Raw genomic sequence first — 15,828 nt, 5'->3', positions numbered from 1 at the left:
CTACCTTGGGCCTTGAAATATAAGAGCAACAGACCCGTGGTATTCTTGTACATGTAACAGCTGCGGCCCTGTCGGGGTGACAGTCCCCACGACTAGCTGGGCGTGTTTAAGATGACGACAGACTACTTCAGCCAGAGAATGATCCACATCTGGTGTTTTCCTCCTCTTGTTCACGCCTGTCACCTCCTCCTGGTGTAAAATCCCCAAAGCTGGGCTTCAGTACGCAGACCCTTGTTAGGTAAATACACTGCTGCTATACAGTACTGTATGCTGTTCATCCAGTTCAACACATGGATTAAATAAACCTCTTTGGTTTCGAGATCCTGAGGATTAATTTCATTGGCTGTTTTTCAAAACAAAGGAGAAAGCTGATCTAAATGTTTCTGCTAAAATAATATACCCATCATTTAAAGCATTATTTATACAAATGCACTTTATTGTTTTAAACAGAACAAAAGAAGAGGCAAAAAATATTTGCATATAACAAATCCTAGCTTATAAATTGTAGTTTTTTGTGATGATGTCTCTAATCAGTCTTCAGGATTTTTTTTTTTTTTTTTTTAATTTGTTTCACTGTGTCTTGAGCACTGATATTAGAGAAAAGCACATCGGCATAAAGTGTAAACCAGTGTCTCAAAACACTGGAAGAACCTGGAGAGCAGACATGATTTTTCTTATTTCCTCTAAGTAATCTTTCATAAAACAAAAGGTGATCTTTGGCATAGATTCATACTTTAAAGGCATTAATATTGCATTTATATCAGGTAAGCAACTATACAAATATGCTGAGGGCCTTGAAAATAATATTCATCAGTTAAAAGAAAATAGAGGAAGCCTGAGTGTACAGTACCAACTGAAGACAAGTTTTACACAGTAGATGTTGGGATTTAACACACATTGGAAGTGAGAAGAAAGGACATTCAGGCAACAGTTCTTACTCCTTTACTCATCCAGTTCTGGCTTTGGGAAGAAGTAGGATTTCATGTGCTGGGCAATGCTTAGACAGCAGTGATAATGCAGAAAAGGAAAAATTCTCTCTCACTTTGCTAATAGGAAACTTAGGGTAATAATTAAATATTATATCCATTACTCATGAGCATTTGTACTTGGGAGGGAGGAAGGGATAACAGGGACTTGGTTAAGGGAGGTAGGAATATACTGAGCACTATTTCCCACTGATTCATCCCCAACGGTGCCAAAGTTCCAGACTGCAAGTACCAATCTCCCTTAGGTAGGAAGTGCCCTTCAGACAGGATTGCCTTTCTATTAAACATTCCTGGGGGGCAAGCACCAGTTCTTAGGTGAATTTCCAAAGGATAAAAAGGATCTTTCAAAATTACAATGAACAAACACATATCTTTAAAATCTTGTTTAGGAAGGGTATGAGGGAAGAATACAAAAGCCAGGATTGGGGACATGATTTGGTTAAAAACTAAATGCAGCATTACAGCTCAGAAAGAACAGTAAGAGCTAAGAATGAATGATAAGGCCTCAGCACAGATCTCTGCAGGCAGTGACAAAGCATGAGGCGCCTGAGAGTGGCCATGCCGGGAAGAAGGGCAGGGCCTCGCCCGGCTACTCTGCCCCTCCGGCGGCAGAGAGCACCAGGACACACAGTGTGTGGGATGGCTACCTTCACAGGCCAAGGCGGGATATAGGACAGGAAGCTTCCCTAGCACAGACATTGCTCAGGGGCAAGGTAAAGACAGAATCGTGTGATTCTGTGATTTCCTCCTGAGAGTGAAATTTGGTTTTGCACTGTGGGAAGTGAGAAGGATTAACCTGGGGACGGGCAAGAGGTGAATCCAGGCCCCATGCGCTGGGGCTCCCCAGAGGCCATCTTCCCTTGTAGCAGCAAAGCTCACTTCTGAAAAGGACCCAGATAGCACAGCCAGGGTCAGGAGCAACACGGAAAGCCAAAACAAATTTTGGAGGCACAGTGATTTCCTTCTTAACTAACTTGCCTGGGCCTGGGTCTTGGGACCCTGGTGGGGAGGATTGGAGGGGAGGGGGAAGAGAAAAGGAAGCAGAAGAGGAACTGTCCCCCAGGGAACGAGGGCGGAGCAGAGTGTTCAGTCTTGGCTTCTGAGCTTATGTGAAGTCCATGGGCCAGAAACCCAGCCTTCCTATTGGGATAGAGTGTGCACGAGTATAACTGTGTTGGAGAATACAGGCTTTATACGGAGAAACATTTCATAGTGTCCATGACAAGAGTATAAATGGTTTCTAAAGTGAAGAGGCCCCATTCCTTTCTGTTATGTCAGGCCAGGATGTGGCCAATAACCCCCTAGCAATTCACGGCATCGTCTGGGACTCAGATCATTTCATTCTAGTTAGTAGGGGTTTCTGTGCCAACCACGTTTGACCAGCTGCCTACTGGTACCAGGGAGTCTTTCTAACCCAGCGTAGTGTAAATCCAGCATCTGTTCGAATTTTGATTGAAGCAGCTTCTGCTTCTCGAACGGTCTCCTTCACAGACTGCATAAGGTTCTGGGCATTGTGAACCAGCATCTCTGTGGCCTAGCAAGGAAAGAGAAACTCTCCATTACTTGTCATCCCAGAGGCGGCCCTCCCTTCAAAACCAGCCCAACCGAGGCGTGGGCTGCAGGTCCCCCTGCCTGCGGCCGGGATCCCTGTACTTGTCGCATCACTGGGAGGTTAGGGGGAGCACGAAAAAGAACCCCAAAAAACCCACCCCTGATTATGTACTATACCCTCAACCGGCCTCTAGCATGTACTGTTGCCTGCTCTTCAAACAAGCTTCTGCCTCAGGCTCTCACTGTTCCTTCTACCCGGAATGCTTTTCCCTCATGGCTCAGCCCTCACCTCCTTCAGATCTTCGCTCAGAAGTCACTTTGGTGAGGCACCCCCCTGCCCACCTTACTTTAAATCACAAACACCTTCCCAAGTGACAGCATTGCTCATCCTCCAAGTCTTCATTTTTCTCCATAGAACCCATCCTTACTAACTACTACGCTTTATGTAAATTTTACCTAATCTGTTTTATCTGTTTTACCTGATTTATTTAAAATTTAAGTTCCACAAGGGCAGTGATTTTTGTGAGTTTTGTTCACTGCCACGCCCCATGTTAGGCCAGTGCCTGGCACAAAAGAGGTATTTCATAAATATATAATTTTAACAATGAATGAAGAAATAACCAAATGAACAAACCAATCATTTGTAAATCCATGAAAATCTAAATAAATAAATCTCCTAAGCACACAAGCTTAGAGGGCTAGGATCATACTAGGACTCCAGCACAGAAAGTCAGAGAACGTATTGATTTTTAATTCTTAACTCTTTTTGAGCCAACAAAAACCAAACAAAACAAAAAAACTATTTTTGAGCCACAGACCCTTTGAGGATTTTGTGAAGTCTCTAGATTCTTCCCTGGAAAATGCTCACATCTGTAAAATTTGTCCAGGCAGTTTCTAAGGGTTCATCGGCTCTGAGAGGCGTAACTATGGGCTTAAATTCCCGGTCAGCTGATCTTTTCAGTCAGTCAACAAAGAGGCTGAGGCCCAGATAGGTTAGGAGATTTGCAACCAAACTTACACCGTAATCAGGATGAGGACTCAAAACTTCTGACTTGCAGTCCTGTGTTTTTGCATTCTTCCACACTATCAGTGTCTATCCTTTTTTATTAGAATATGAGGTAGAACGTAGTAGATATTCCCAGAATACATTTGTGTTGGTTAATTAAATGACATGGTCTGAAACTATGAGTCCTATCCTTCCTTCTCTGTTTCCACCACTTCCTTTTCTTGGGGTAGATGAGACCACATGATGGGAAACAGCCCAGTGCCCACACCCTGCCTAGAATACATGGAAGTCAGGGGTGAAGATCCAATACCCACGGCGCACGAGGAGGGTGAGGGTGAGAGCTATTGGATGAAAACAGCCATGAAAGCACCACTCGTACTAGACCGTAGCCTCCCTGTCTCCTCCAAGGTGCTCCTGGCCTGAGATCAGGGTGGTCTCCCAAACTACCTGTGAGTTCCCCAGGGAGAGGAACTCTAGGAAATCTTTTTTTTTTTTTTAATTTTATTTGACGGGGCACCTGGGTGGCTCAGGCATTAAGTGTCTACCTTCAGCTCAGGTCATGATCCCAGGGTCCTGAGATCGAGCCCCACATCGGGCTCCCTGGTTGGCAGGAAGCCTGCTTCTCCCTCTCCCACTCCCCCTGCTTGTGTTCCCTCTCTCAATGTGTCTCTTTCTGTCAAGTAAATAAATAAAAATCTTAAAAAAAAAAAAAAGATTTTATTTGACAGAGACACAGCAAGAGAGGGAACACAAGCAGAGGGAGTGGGAGATGGAGAAGCAGGCTTCCTGCCAAGCAGGGAGCCCGACGTTGGGCTTGATCTCAGGACCCTGGGATCATGACCTGAACTGAAGGCAGACACTTAACGATTGAGCCACCCAAGCGCCCCTCTATTTTTTTTTTACTCCCTTACTCAGTGCCCAATACAGTCCCACATGCGTATCTGTGTGTACCCATCTGGGCAGTTCAACGAAAGATGTGCTACTTACAGTAAGAGGACACTAGTAGACTGGCTCACAGCAGGGCCGACTAGAGAGGAGATACGGAGGAGAAGAGATGCCCAAAGGAGGGCTTTCCCTATAGTCCTGGGCCACGTTTCCAGGAGGCAGCGAAATAGGACAGACTCCAGAAAGTGGTTGCCAGCCCTTAAAAGAACCCTCCCACCAACTTTATTTCAGTGTCTGTCAAAGAAACCAGGAGAAGCACCTCTGTTGAGCCGGCATTTCAGCCTCGGCACACGCCTGTCTCAGGCCCCTGAAAAGCCGATGCTCTTCACCTCCCCAGGTACTTCTCACCCAGTGAGCTGGGAAGCACAAGTGCTTTCCAGTCGCAAAGACACAACGGGCAGGAGTGGACGGGCACTGGAGGCCTCCAGAGAGTCACGCCTATTCCACAGAGACAAAGAACTGAGCAGAGTCCCCGGTGTTAACTGGCACGTCACCCCAGGCCTCAGCTTCCCCTCTGTGAAGTGACAAAAGTTGCACAAGAACTTTCCTTCCCCTTTGAAGTTTCTGACGCATCTGTGCAACACAGATGCCCTTCTAAGAGAGTTAAAGAGTCCATTCCACATACTGAATACTCAAGTCACAGGTCAGATTTTCCCCAAAGATGAGTTAAATCACTATAAAGGGGCTCCAAAGCTGTTAGCAAGAAACCAGAAGCAGCGGACACATACCTGCTCAGACTCCTCATCGCTGATGTTGGTCCGGCCCAGCATAGTGGCCTTCACCGTGGACAGGATCTTGAGTTGGGTGCTTATGGTTGGGATTCGCTCGCATACCTAAGAAGCAAACTTAATTTAGCATGTTTCTAATGTTTTCCTTGCCCACAAGCTCTTTGAGGGCACGACTTCTCTATCTCTGATTTCCTAGAGGCTGGCGTGCAGAAGGCACCCTGTAAATTAGCCACAGAATCCCACTTGGTTTGTCCCTAGGATCAGTACAGTCCCTCTGTTCAGAAAGGAAGCATTATAATTTTTTCATTTGATTAGGCAAGAAATTTTCCTATCTTTCCCAAATACACATGTGTATTTCCCCTTCTGCTATTTCTTCCGAGCTCCTCCACCACCTCCTTGCTCATCCAGTTTTCTCTCTCCTGATTTCTCCCTCCCACGCCAACTCAGACACATACACAGACACATACACGCGCGCTTCCCTTGCATACCTGTAAGAGGTTGGTTCTAATCCGCTTATCTGTGCACTGCTTGGCAACCTCCTTGGCCAACCGCGTCACCTCATCTGAGGCCTTGGCAATGTCCTTGGCACACTGAATCAGTGCCCGCTTGGTACCACTGCCCCCTCTTACCAGCCGAGACATCTCAGCCATCAGCAGAGCCATGCGCTTGGCTGCTGCAATGATGTCATTGCCCTAGAGAGAGAAGCAAAGATATAATGTGAGCTCAGCCCACACTGTGGCCAAGTTAGGGAAGGAAGGAAGAAGCGCAGAGAAGAGAGGAGGGAGCCTGCTGCTCTAGCAGCCTCTAGAAGGGAGAGAAGAAAAGGACTGTTCTTGAGTGATACAGACAATACAGGAGGACAGAGAGAAGAGGGAGCCGGGGGGCTCCTCCCAGCATTCAGTGAGAGAGACAGAGAGAGACGACCCTACTGAAAAGAGGAAGACCTGCAGATTAGTCTGGAAGGGCAATATGTGCGCCCCGCATAGCACTGAACGAGCACTTCATCTCCAGGTTAATCATGTCAATCAAAATGAGGACGGGACGGAGAAGTTGGTTAAACAGGCATTTTCCTTTCACGAGGGGAAAGCGGGAGAGCTTGCTTGAGGGGAAAAATACAGAGGAGCCTTTCCAGACGCTGAAATCATCCTCTTCACCCTAACCCTTGTTACAAATAGCAGCCAAGGACTGTGGCTGCTGAGCTAGAATTTAAACCAAGTAACTATTATCAGCTTTGGTGAGAAAAGATCTATTTTCTCACCTAGACTGTTCCTGTCCTCCCTGCTACTGTGTCTTATTTGTCCTGTAGGCCTCAGGGAACATGTTATTTTAATTTGTCACACTTTAAAAGGCCAAGAATCAATTCCTCAGTCCTCTCAGCTAAGTGGCTTCAATTAAAGAGACCTTCAGCTAAGAGCAGAAAAGTACAAGTCATGAGTCAAGCTGTACATGGAGCCCCCACTCCAGTTCATTGCGGTTTACCTTCAACGGGGTGTTTGGGTTCATTAAAACCCTCATGGGGCGTAATAAAGAAATGTATAAGGAATTTACTTTATGCCCTCAAAAGGTACACCTTTTGGCTGCTAACAACCAGAAACAACAACCGCAATGTGCAAAACTACCTAAAAAGGTCAGGCCCTACTCATTTTTCCCCTCACGCTTTTCAATTTTCTGCACAAGGCAGTGAGGCATACACAAACCATGCCCTGCTGGGCGCCCTGTGAGACACCCCCACAGGCACCCAGAGATGGCCGAGCGCTATGCTGGGAGGCGTGTGACATCTCAGGCAGTCACGGAGGCCACAGAGAATATGGGGATGGGAAAAAATCACGAGAACAGGGGCAGGTTAGACATGGCCGTCTGGGCCCATCTCTTCCAGGGTAGACCTGGGATCGTTCCAGGATTCATGAACTTGATTAGAAAACAGTGTGGTGCTGAGGTTAGTTATTATCCATCACTCTTCAAACCCTTCCTTCTTGCAACATGCTACCTTCGAAGGGAAAAAAGTGATCACCCTCCTCCTCCACTCCCCACACCAGTGCTGGTTCAGTCCCAAGGCCAAAGCTCTGTTGCTGCCCATCCTGCAGCCCTGAGTGCTCTCTGCTCTCCACCCCCAGCCCATCCCCCTGGAACACCTGGACAAGCAGTCAGTGAAGCCCTCTTCCCTGTGGGTTCCCGTCAAGGCCAGCATCTGCCAGGGAGCCAAGTGCAGGGCAGCAAGCAGCCCGCCCCAGAGGCCCTGCCATATAAAGCTGCTTCCCACTCCGGTCCACTCCACCTGAGCCATCCGTGACAGGTCAGCAGAGGACGGGGTGGCAGGATAAGCTCCATGGTCAGGCCAGGTGACCTCTTAGTGGTCTACAGTGGTTCCTGACCTGCAAGTCATTGAGAGACCCAGAGCTTCCCAAGGAGTTTAGGGTTCTAATCGTGGCCCCGAGGTCAGTAAGAAAACGAATCCTTTCAGGAAGTGACCCCATCTCTACTGGACATAAATGCAATCCAATTAATCGGGCATTAGCAGACCTATCAAACTCGTGAAGCCAGTCCTGACAACAAGGTGCAGACAGACAGAGGCCCGCCCTGCTCAGACTCACAGGACTTGCACAGATCATGAGTGATGCAATGTGTCAAGGCTGCACATGGCCGGATGCATACAGAGCAGCCCCGCCAGGGGTGCTAGATCAGTACCTTACTAGACCACTTGGTAGCTTCCCGATGCAGGGACTGAGCCGCGGCCAGAATGGGCTGGTTGACCGGCTGATTGGATGGCATTAACAGCAGCTCAGGTTCGAAATCGTCTTCCATGTCAGGGGGGACAGGGAACCCAACAGCATCGGCCGCATCTGCCTCAGCTACAACACCTACACCCACCTCAGCGGCCTGGTTACCCGGCTTTGTCGATGGCAGAGAGGATGAGAAACAGGGACATTGTTAGTCAGAGCAGTAGGACGGGGGAGCGGAGCATCACTGCGTTTAGTAACCAAAGCTTGCCTAGGATGGGAAAGAAAAACGGCACCTCTCCAGAAGCCAGATGAACCAAACTCCACCGAAGGGGGATTCTCAGCCTCCAGCACCAGCCCGAGCCCCCCCTGTTGTCAGTGAGGGAAAGAAAGAGACTCACTCCAATGGCAAAAGGTTTCCCGAGAAAAATTTAAACCAAGAAAGCAAGTGGCATTCCTTTTTTATTTATACACTTACCACCAAAGTTAAACTTGCCAAGAATAATTTTCATGTCATAACATTTCTGAGGAGCCAAACAACCAAACAATAGTAGCTGATTACCTTTAAAAGGAATCCAGAGGGAAAAAAGTAAATGCGGCCACACAACTTGCTCTGAATGGAACAAAGTGATCCCCACCCCCCCAGCCCCCACTAGCTCCTATGGAAACTGTTCTAGATCTTCTGGGACACAGGAAGTGACCTGAGTCAGCTCTGCAAGTTGCCAGACACAGATCATTATTTCCAGCAGGAGTTAAAAGGTCCCAGCATTTAAAAATGATACAGCAGAAGCCACGGACAGCAAACCAGGAAAGAGGCACAGAAAACGAATGCAATGATGAGTGAGGAGGACTTATCAAATCTCCCACAATCAGCCAGCGGAAAGGAGCCTCCAGAATGGGCCTCACCCAGCTTCCCATCTCAGGGAAAACCCACACTTCAGACCAGTTCTCTCTATCCCCTCAAGACCCTTGGACACAAACACCTCCATGACCTCCTCCTGCACCCACTGCTACTACTGACCCAGAAAGCTGTTCCCGGGGTACAACTTAAATCTCTCCTGTTGCACAGCAGGGTTCTCAATCCAACCTTAAGGTACATACTTCACAGATAACCCAGGAACATAGCTACTGACCAATGCTGAGTTCAGAGGAGCCCAAATCAGTACCCACGAGAGAACAGGACCTGTGACAGGGAGAGAATGGATTTAATACCATGGATGGAGATCCCGAAAGGCCAAGGCAAGTGGCAGTGTGATCAGATGTGAAATAGGCAGAGGGGAAAGAAAACAAAAGGAAAGTAACTGCCTAAATGAAGCCAAGCCATGTATATGAAGAATGGGCCTTCTTTTTAAAAAAAAAAAAAAAAAAAAAAAAAAAAATTTTAAAGTAATCTCTATACCTAAGGTGGGGCTTGAACTCACAACCCCAAGATCAAGAGTCACGTGCTCTACCTAGTGAGCTGGCCAGGCATCCCGGAACACAGGTTCTTTATATCAAACATCTCTAACCAAGAGGAAGAGTTTACTTGTAAGTTTATTTGAGGTTGCTATCGCCCCTAAAATTCTTATCCTGCACAGGAAACCTGTCTCCAAAATGTGATGACAAAGTTGGAGAATTCAGAGCAAACAATGGGTTCAGGTACATTCTAAACCCTTTCCCTAAACTCTGTCTCAACCAGGACTCATCAACCAGGACTCCTTAGAGTAGAGGCCAGCTCACTGCTGCTGGGGAGCAGAGTCTCAAGGTGTGCAAAGACAGACACACAAACACATACCACCCTCACCACCCAAACACACACGGTCAAGGAGCTCCTGACTCACAGCTCAAAGTCGGCAATTCTCCAGTGCTCCAAGCCTGCACACAGTCAGACCTAAAGACTTCTGGCCACAAACAGCAGAGTGGGGTAAATATTTAGGCCGATGCTGTCTGCCCCTTAAGTTTTATAATTCAAGTGTATTTTGTGTCCTGCTACATGATATATCTGGGTTTATTGTAACGAAATTTATTTATTTACTTATTTTTTAAAGCTTTTATTTCTTTATTTGACAGAGAGAGAGCACAAGTAGGCAGAGCAACAGGCAGAGGGAGAAGGAGAAGCAGGCTCTCCACTGAGCAGGGAGCCCGATGTGGGGCTCGATCCCAGGACCCTGGGATCATGACCTGAGCCGAAGGCAGCCACTTAACCGACTGAGCCACCCAGGTGCCCCATGTTGTAATGAAATTTAGATTGCCTTTACAATCTTTGAGTAAAACCAAGCTCCACTGTCCCTTCCACCCCTCTTTCCACATGCACTGGGACTCTGTAAACGGTCCTGGAGGTGTGCACGCCCCAAGTGGAACGGTAGAATTATAAATAATTCCACAGCCAGGCCCAACACCAGCAAGGTCACAATTCATTCCTTCTTAGAACCTAGGTTCACAGCTAGCAGCACAGAAAAATAGAGAGTTTCAAAAACCAAGGTCGATTTCCCAGCCTGGAAAAACCCAAGATCAGCTGCAAGTAGAAGGTCCCCCGGAAACTACAGTTAATACAAGAGCTTGAGATGGCCGAAGGCAGGAAAAGGCAAATAAATGGTGGGAATAAAGATCTAGAAGAGGGGGGTCATATTACAAACAGTTGAGAACTGAGTTAAAACTACATTTCACCACCCAGTGAGCAAGAATATTTAGTTCTTATCTAGAAAAGCTACCATGCACTTTTCATCATTTCAGGGGAAATAGGCAAAAGTTATTCACGGGGCCTGACAGGTGCAGCACCCACATTTTCACCGACCACATGAATATTTACACTTTCAGATTTGTGGAGCTGGAGTTAACCTGGAGTGGTCTTGAATTGGGGGGTGAGATGATTCTGAGAAAAGGACAAAGCACAAAGCTCCTAAGCACATACCTGCTTTCATGGAAAACAGAAGGAAAATGCAAACACTTCAACCAACTCTAGCAGAGCCCACAGAAGACTGTTTCACATCTGGAGTACTGATACTTAGCAAGAGAGCACTTAAAGACATTCAGCAATCCTGAGAAAGAAAAACAATTTCTAAAAGACCCCAAATGTCGCAGGTCGCAGGAACGGACACTTGCATGGACAGAGGAAAGGAACCTCCTCTCAAACATCTCACTAAGCCACGAGGAAGAAGAGGATTGTGTTATTGGCGACAGCAGGAACCAGAAGCAGAGAGAGGGTAACTTTCCAATCAGACTCTTCTTCCTGGGCTGTGTGCATGTCTTCATCCTTTTCTGACAAGAAAAGCCTCATTACTTACTTTGCTGGACCACTTGCGAGCCTCATCGTGGAGCTGCCTGGCAGCCATCATCATTGGCTGGTTGATCACCTCCCCAGCTTTCTGCTCAGGGAACTCTTCATCCTTCTCCTCTGGTGGTGGGGGCCTGGGCGGAGGGACCTCACCCTCAGGCAGAGGTGGTTTGGGAGGAGCAAGCTCATCGGCCAGCTAGAGAGAGAATTACTGGGTTGTAAGTAAAACCCTAGGAACTACTCCCCCTCTAGAACTCTTTCCTTTCCTTTAAAAAGCATCCCCAGAAAAGCCACCGACGTTCATTCCATATAAGACCACCCACATGGAGCACAAGGACCACCTGCCTGAATCTCCACAGATGCATATTTTCTTCCTTGCTTCTCCACAAAAAGCCAGCAGCTAGAGTTCTGGATGTATCCCAGGGAGGCACACACAGTACTGCTGGACCAAGGCTCCCCAAAGAGGACGGATCTAATTTGTGGTCCTGACTGTTTTAGGGAAGTTGCACAGGCGACTAACTTCTCCCCGGGGCCTCAGTTTCCTCACCTGTCAATCAGGGGTAGCTAAACCAATTGGCCTCTAAGATCTTGATTCTAAGTGTCACGAATTTGCTGATCCCATAAGAAGCCAAGCCCCAGAGTAGCCCTCCCACTGGCCCCAACCAGGCACCAAGAGCCCAGCTACAAAGAAGCAAACGAAGCTGAAACGTTGGAGGCTAGAGACGCCCTATGCCTCGGCTTGGGCAAAAGGACCCAATTCTGTCCTCAACCAACTTAGAAACTTCCATCTTTTACTGACATGAAACACAGGAAAATAAATCAAATTATTGCCTTGATGAGCTATTCCCAAAGTCCAGCTGTCTCCAATACTGTTAGTTAGAACTATCACCATTTCCTATTCTAGGATTTGTATTTGTAAGTTATTGCCCAGCTAAGCCTCCTCCGAAACCATTTACCTATGGAAGAATAAATTTATGGCACTTTGGGGAACATAAAAAGAGTTGAAATTATAGTTGGAGGAAAATATACTTTAAAAAAAAAAAGACCATTATTTTTGTTACTAAACAAAAAAAGAAAAAAACAAAAAAAGTCAAGTAAAGAAGACTACACAAATCTAACCACCTCAGTTTTGCCCTTGTCACTTGGGAACACAGAAAAAAAAATCTCCTCGCCACCAGGTCACTTTCCTTCTCCTCAGTAACTCATCCTACGACCTCATCACTCATCACATCCACACTTCCCAAAGCCAGTGCCTCTGCTCTAGTCAGTCCCCATCAGAGCAGGCCAGGCCCACGGCCCCCACCGACCCAGCACGCCCTGCGCAGAAGCACGGGAGTAGGACTCTACTGATTCTGGAATGCAAGTCAACTTGTGTGTCCGAGGAAGCTTCAGGTAAAAGCCAAAGGAAGAAACCTCGTCCACGAGGCTCGGAGCACAGCTTACCTCCCTCTTGCTACAGTCCCAGCCCCCTCGGCTCAGTTCTCCCCATCACTCTGAATCTACTTACACGGAGCTGTTCGAGATCCGGAGGAGGAGGTGGGAAGTCAGGCTCCTGAGGTTGGAAGGCTTCTCTGACCTTGGCCACAGCTCCCAGGATCCGATAACCCGAGTCCAGGAAGCTCTTTTGCAGGCCTAAACATAAGATGCCCTCACTTTCACTAGGCAGGTCAGTGCCCTGGAGCACCGTCTGTCCAGCAGCAGAACTGGTTTCTATGAACAAAAGCTGCATGTGAAGCTGCCAGGAAACACCACAGGCAGTGACTGAAGGGGAAGGGCCGGAAGGGCCAGGCAGATGCCATGAGGCCTACAGAGAGTCACAAGGATCACAAACCAGCTAAGCCCTGTGGTGTGGGCAGGGTGCCTTCTTGCCTGCACAACCAGCAAGTACTTGAGATGTTCCTGGGTGTGATCACTTCGGGCTCAGGTGGTGCTCATCACCCCTCTGACGGTGAGGCTGTCAAGAGATAAGCCTGCCCAACTCAGAACGGGAAGATGTCCTTTCAGATTGAGCAGACATCCCCCGGAGGACGTCTCGCCTTTCTCCCGACTCCTTCGCTCACCTTGGCAGTAAGTGTGTTAACCCCTAGGTTGAGCTGCCGCTGCTATAGTGCCCAGTCACCTGGGATTCAGGAATTCTGCTCAAACTTTTAGAAACTCCAATTAGGAAACGGAGCATGTCCTTAGTGACGGTAGCTTGAAGATGTGAGAAAGATCCTGCCTGGGCTAGGGGTGAACAGGGCAGCCCTTCCTTCCCACTCCCTAATGCTGCCTGGATTCCACTCATGGGCCAGACACACTGGATGCTCCGAACAGGAAGGAATTCCGATGTTTCTAACCAAGGGAGTGGTAACATCTTCAGTAATACTGAAAACATGCTCACAATTCAGCTAAAGAAGATCCAGATTCTTTGGTGTAGGATCAGGATATTCACAGAGGAGAACTACAGGTCAATTTAAGCCCTCCAGATTTGACAGAAACCGAAAATGTCTTATAGAGAAAAAAGCATTTTAAGAAAAGCAGAAGAGGGCGCCTGGGTGGCTCAGTGGGTTAAGCCGCTGCCTTCGGCTCAGGTCATGATCCCAGGGTCCTGGGATCGAGTCCCGCATCGGGCTCTCTGCTCAGCAGGGAGCCTGCTTCCCTTCCTCTCTCTCTGCCTGCCTCTCTGCCTACTTGTGATCTCTGTCTGTCAAATAAATAAATAAAATCTTTAAAAAAAAAAAAAGCAGAAGAGAAGATATGCCCGTTACATAAGCTAAATGGTTGATAGAATGGTTTTCGTGCCACTTTTGAGTAATTTCCAAAATAATGACTAAACGCAGCCAAGAGCCACCTAGTCAGACAACATGAAGAAAGCACAGAGAAGTCGGTCCAGAGCAACTAACTTGCAATGAACCTGCCAGTACTGCAGAAAATATTCTGTGCCATATATATACATATATATATATATATGTATGTATATATATATATATATATTTTTTTTTTAAACATAAAAAGGTTAATCTAGGGGCACCTGGGTGGCTCAGTGGGTTAAGCCTCTGCCTTCGGCCCAGGTCATGATGTCAGGGTCCTGGGATCAAGCCCCATATCAGGCTCTCTGCTCGGCAGGGAGCCTGCTTCCCCCTCTCTCTCTGCCTGCTGCTCTACTTGTGATCTCGCCCTGTCAAATAAATAAATGAAATCTTTAAAAAAAAAAAAAAAGATTAATCTGGCATTCTCAAACTAAGGATCTGCAGTGTTTGCTCCCAGACACAGTACGTGGTGGTGGCAGGGTGGGTACACGTCGTCTCAGCACCCTGTCAGCTTCTTGAGGTAACCTCTCAAGTGAGGTGAACCATGCCAGGCACTGCTTACCAGGGTCAGAGATGTTTCCGGCCACAGCCTTGGCGTCCATCACCATGGGGGAGATGGTCTTGCTCAATTCGTCAGAGGCGGCTTTCACAGCCTCGCGGAACTTGGGATCCTCCGAGTTCTCCACCTCCCTCTTGGCCACGAGCAGGATACGATTGGCCCGGCGGGCGATGCTGGTGGCCCCGGCGACCAGCATCTGTGGCTGGATGTTGGCCATGGCTACTTTACACTTGTCCAGGTCTTTTTTAATTGCTTCTTCAGAAGCATCCAGCAGAGATTTGGTATCGATAGCTTCGTCCACCAGCCCTGTCAGAACAGAAATGGAATTTCGTTTCTGTTTTAGAAGAACAGGGACTCAAAAACCCTCTTGTCCACTCAAGGTTCTCACGTGAAAGGAGAACACCCAGAATTCTCTCCTTCAGTTCTAAGTCCTCCCTAAACAATCAAAAGCTTCCAGGTGATTTACCTTAGTTCAAAAAAAAAGTGAAGATGTCATCCAGGAGGCCGTAGAGATTCACGACACCCATACCGACCGTGGTCACTGGCCTTCTCGGGTCCTCCGCGGCCCGCAGGAATCGTAGCGACAACAGGAGGACGGCGTCTCCGGCCTTCACCGCATCTCCACATTATGCTAATAACATTTTCTCCCTGCCCGGCTCACTCCACAGCCATCTGTTGCTTGTTGGCAGCTGGTCGTGCCCCAGACGAGCCACGAGGAGGGTTCTAATAATCTTGACGGCCTGCTTCTCGTTTCGATTACCTCTCGTCCCACACCCCGGGAGCTCCACTTTCGTCTCTGGCTGCTAGGGACCCTGTCACGGCAGGTCCTGCAGGGACGCCGAGGAGCCCACGTTCCTCATCTCCTCCCTCCTCGCCTATCCCTCCCTTCACGGACAGTGAAGAAGGTTCGGAGGTGCCACTTCCCTAGCACAGACACACGTTTGTTGGCGGTTGGTTTCTCTCTCTTTTTTTTTAAAAACTACTTAGTTGACAAGTTGAAGGAAACTCTGAGACAAGTTGTATTAAATGGTAGCTATTGTGGTTCCTTGAAATGTGAACCCACTGAAAATGACAGGGACACTTACTGTACCCACAAACACCGCCTCCAGCCTCTGAAACCAAACTCTGGTTCAGACTGAGCAAAGGCACTATTCAAAGGGAAGACAGGAGCTTTAACAATGAGCATCGCACAGGGAGGGCAGAATTAAAAGAAAAGAGACTCAAAGAGCCTCTCTTCAAACAAAGTTGCAAGGCCTGAATGAGAAACCGCAGCCTTAATCAGGGCCAAGTACAC

At 47.8% G+C, this 15,828-nt stretch overlaps 1 protein-coding gene across 2 annotated transcripts in view; it reads right to left on the bottom strand.

The window, feature by feature from the left end:
* Positions 1–417: 417 nt before the first annotated feature.
* The window catches only part of LOC111145183 (vinculin), a 113,357-nt gene continuing 97,946 nt past the window's right edge, over positions 418–15,828 (bottom strand). Inside the window, exons 16-22 of one of the 2 annotated variants that reach the window (XM_022499900.1) lie at positions 14,538–14,840; positions 12,694–12,818; positions 11,197–11,382; positions 7,902–8,105; positions 5,705–5,908; positions 5,217–5,321; positions 418–2,520 (exon numbers count right to left, since the gene is read on the bottom strand). In XM_022499900.1, the coding sequence (XP_022355608.1) occupies positions 2,374–2,520; positions 5,217–5,321; positions 5,705–5,908; positions 7,902–8,105; positions 11,197–11,382; positions 12,694–12,818; positions 14,538–14,840 (1,274 nt within the window). In that variant the 3' untranslated portion in view covers positions 418–2,373. The remainder of the gene's footprint in view (positions 2,521–5,216; positions 5,322–5,704; positions 5,909–7,901; positions 8,106–11,196; positions 11,383–12,693; positions 12,819–14,537; positions 14,841–15,828) is intronic. The other variant, XM_022499901.1, reaches the window with a different exon arrangement.

The sequence above is a fragment of the Enhydra lutris genome, unplaced genomic scaffold, assembly GCF_002288905.1.
Source record: "Enhydra lutris kenyoni isolate GAN:26980312 unplaced genomic scaffold, ASM228890v2 scaffoldscaffold12, whole genome shotgun sequence".
NCBI lineage: Eukaryota > Metazoa > Chordata > Mammalia > Carnivora > Mustelidae > Enhydra > Enhydra lutris.
Note: the sequence above shows the minus strand (reverse complement) of the source record. Positions and strands in the feature narration are given on the sequence as shown.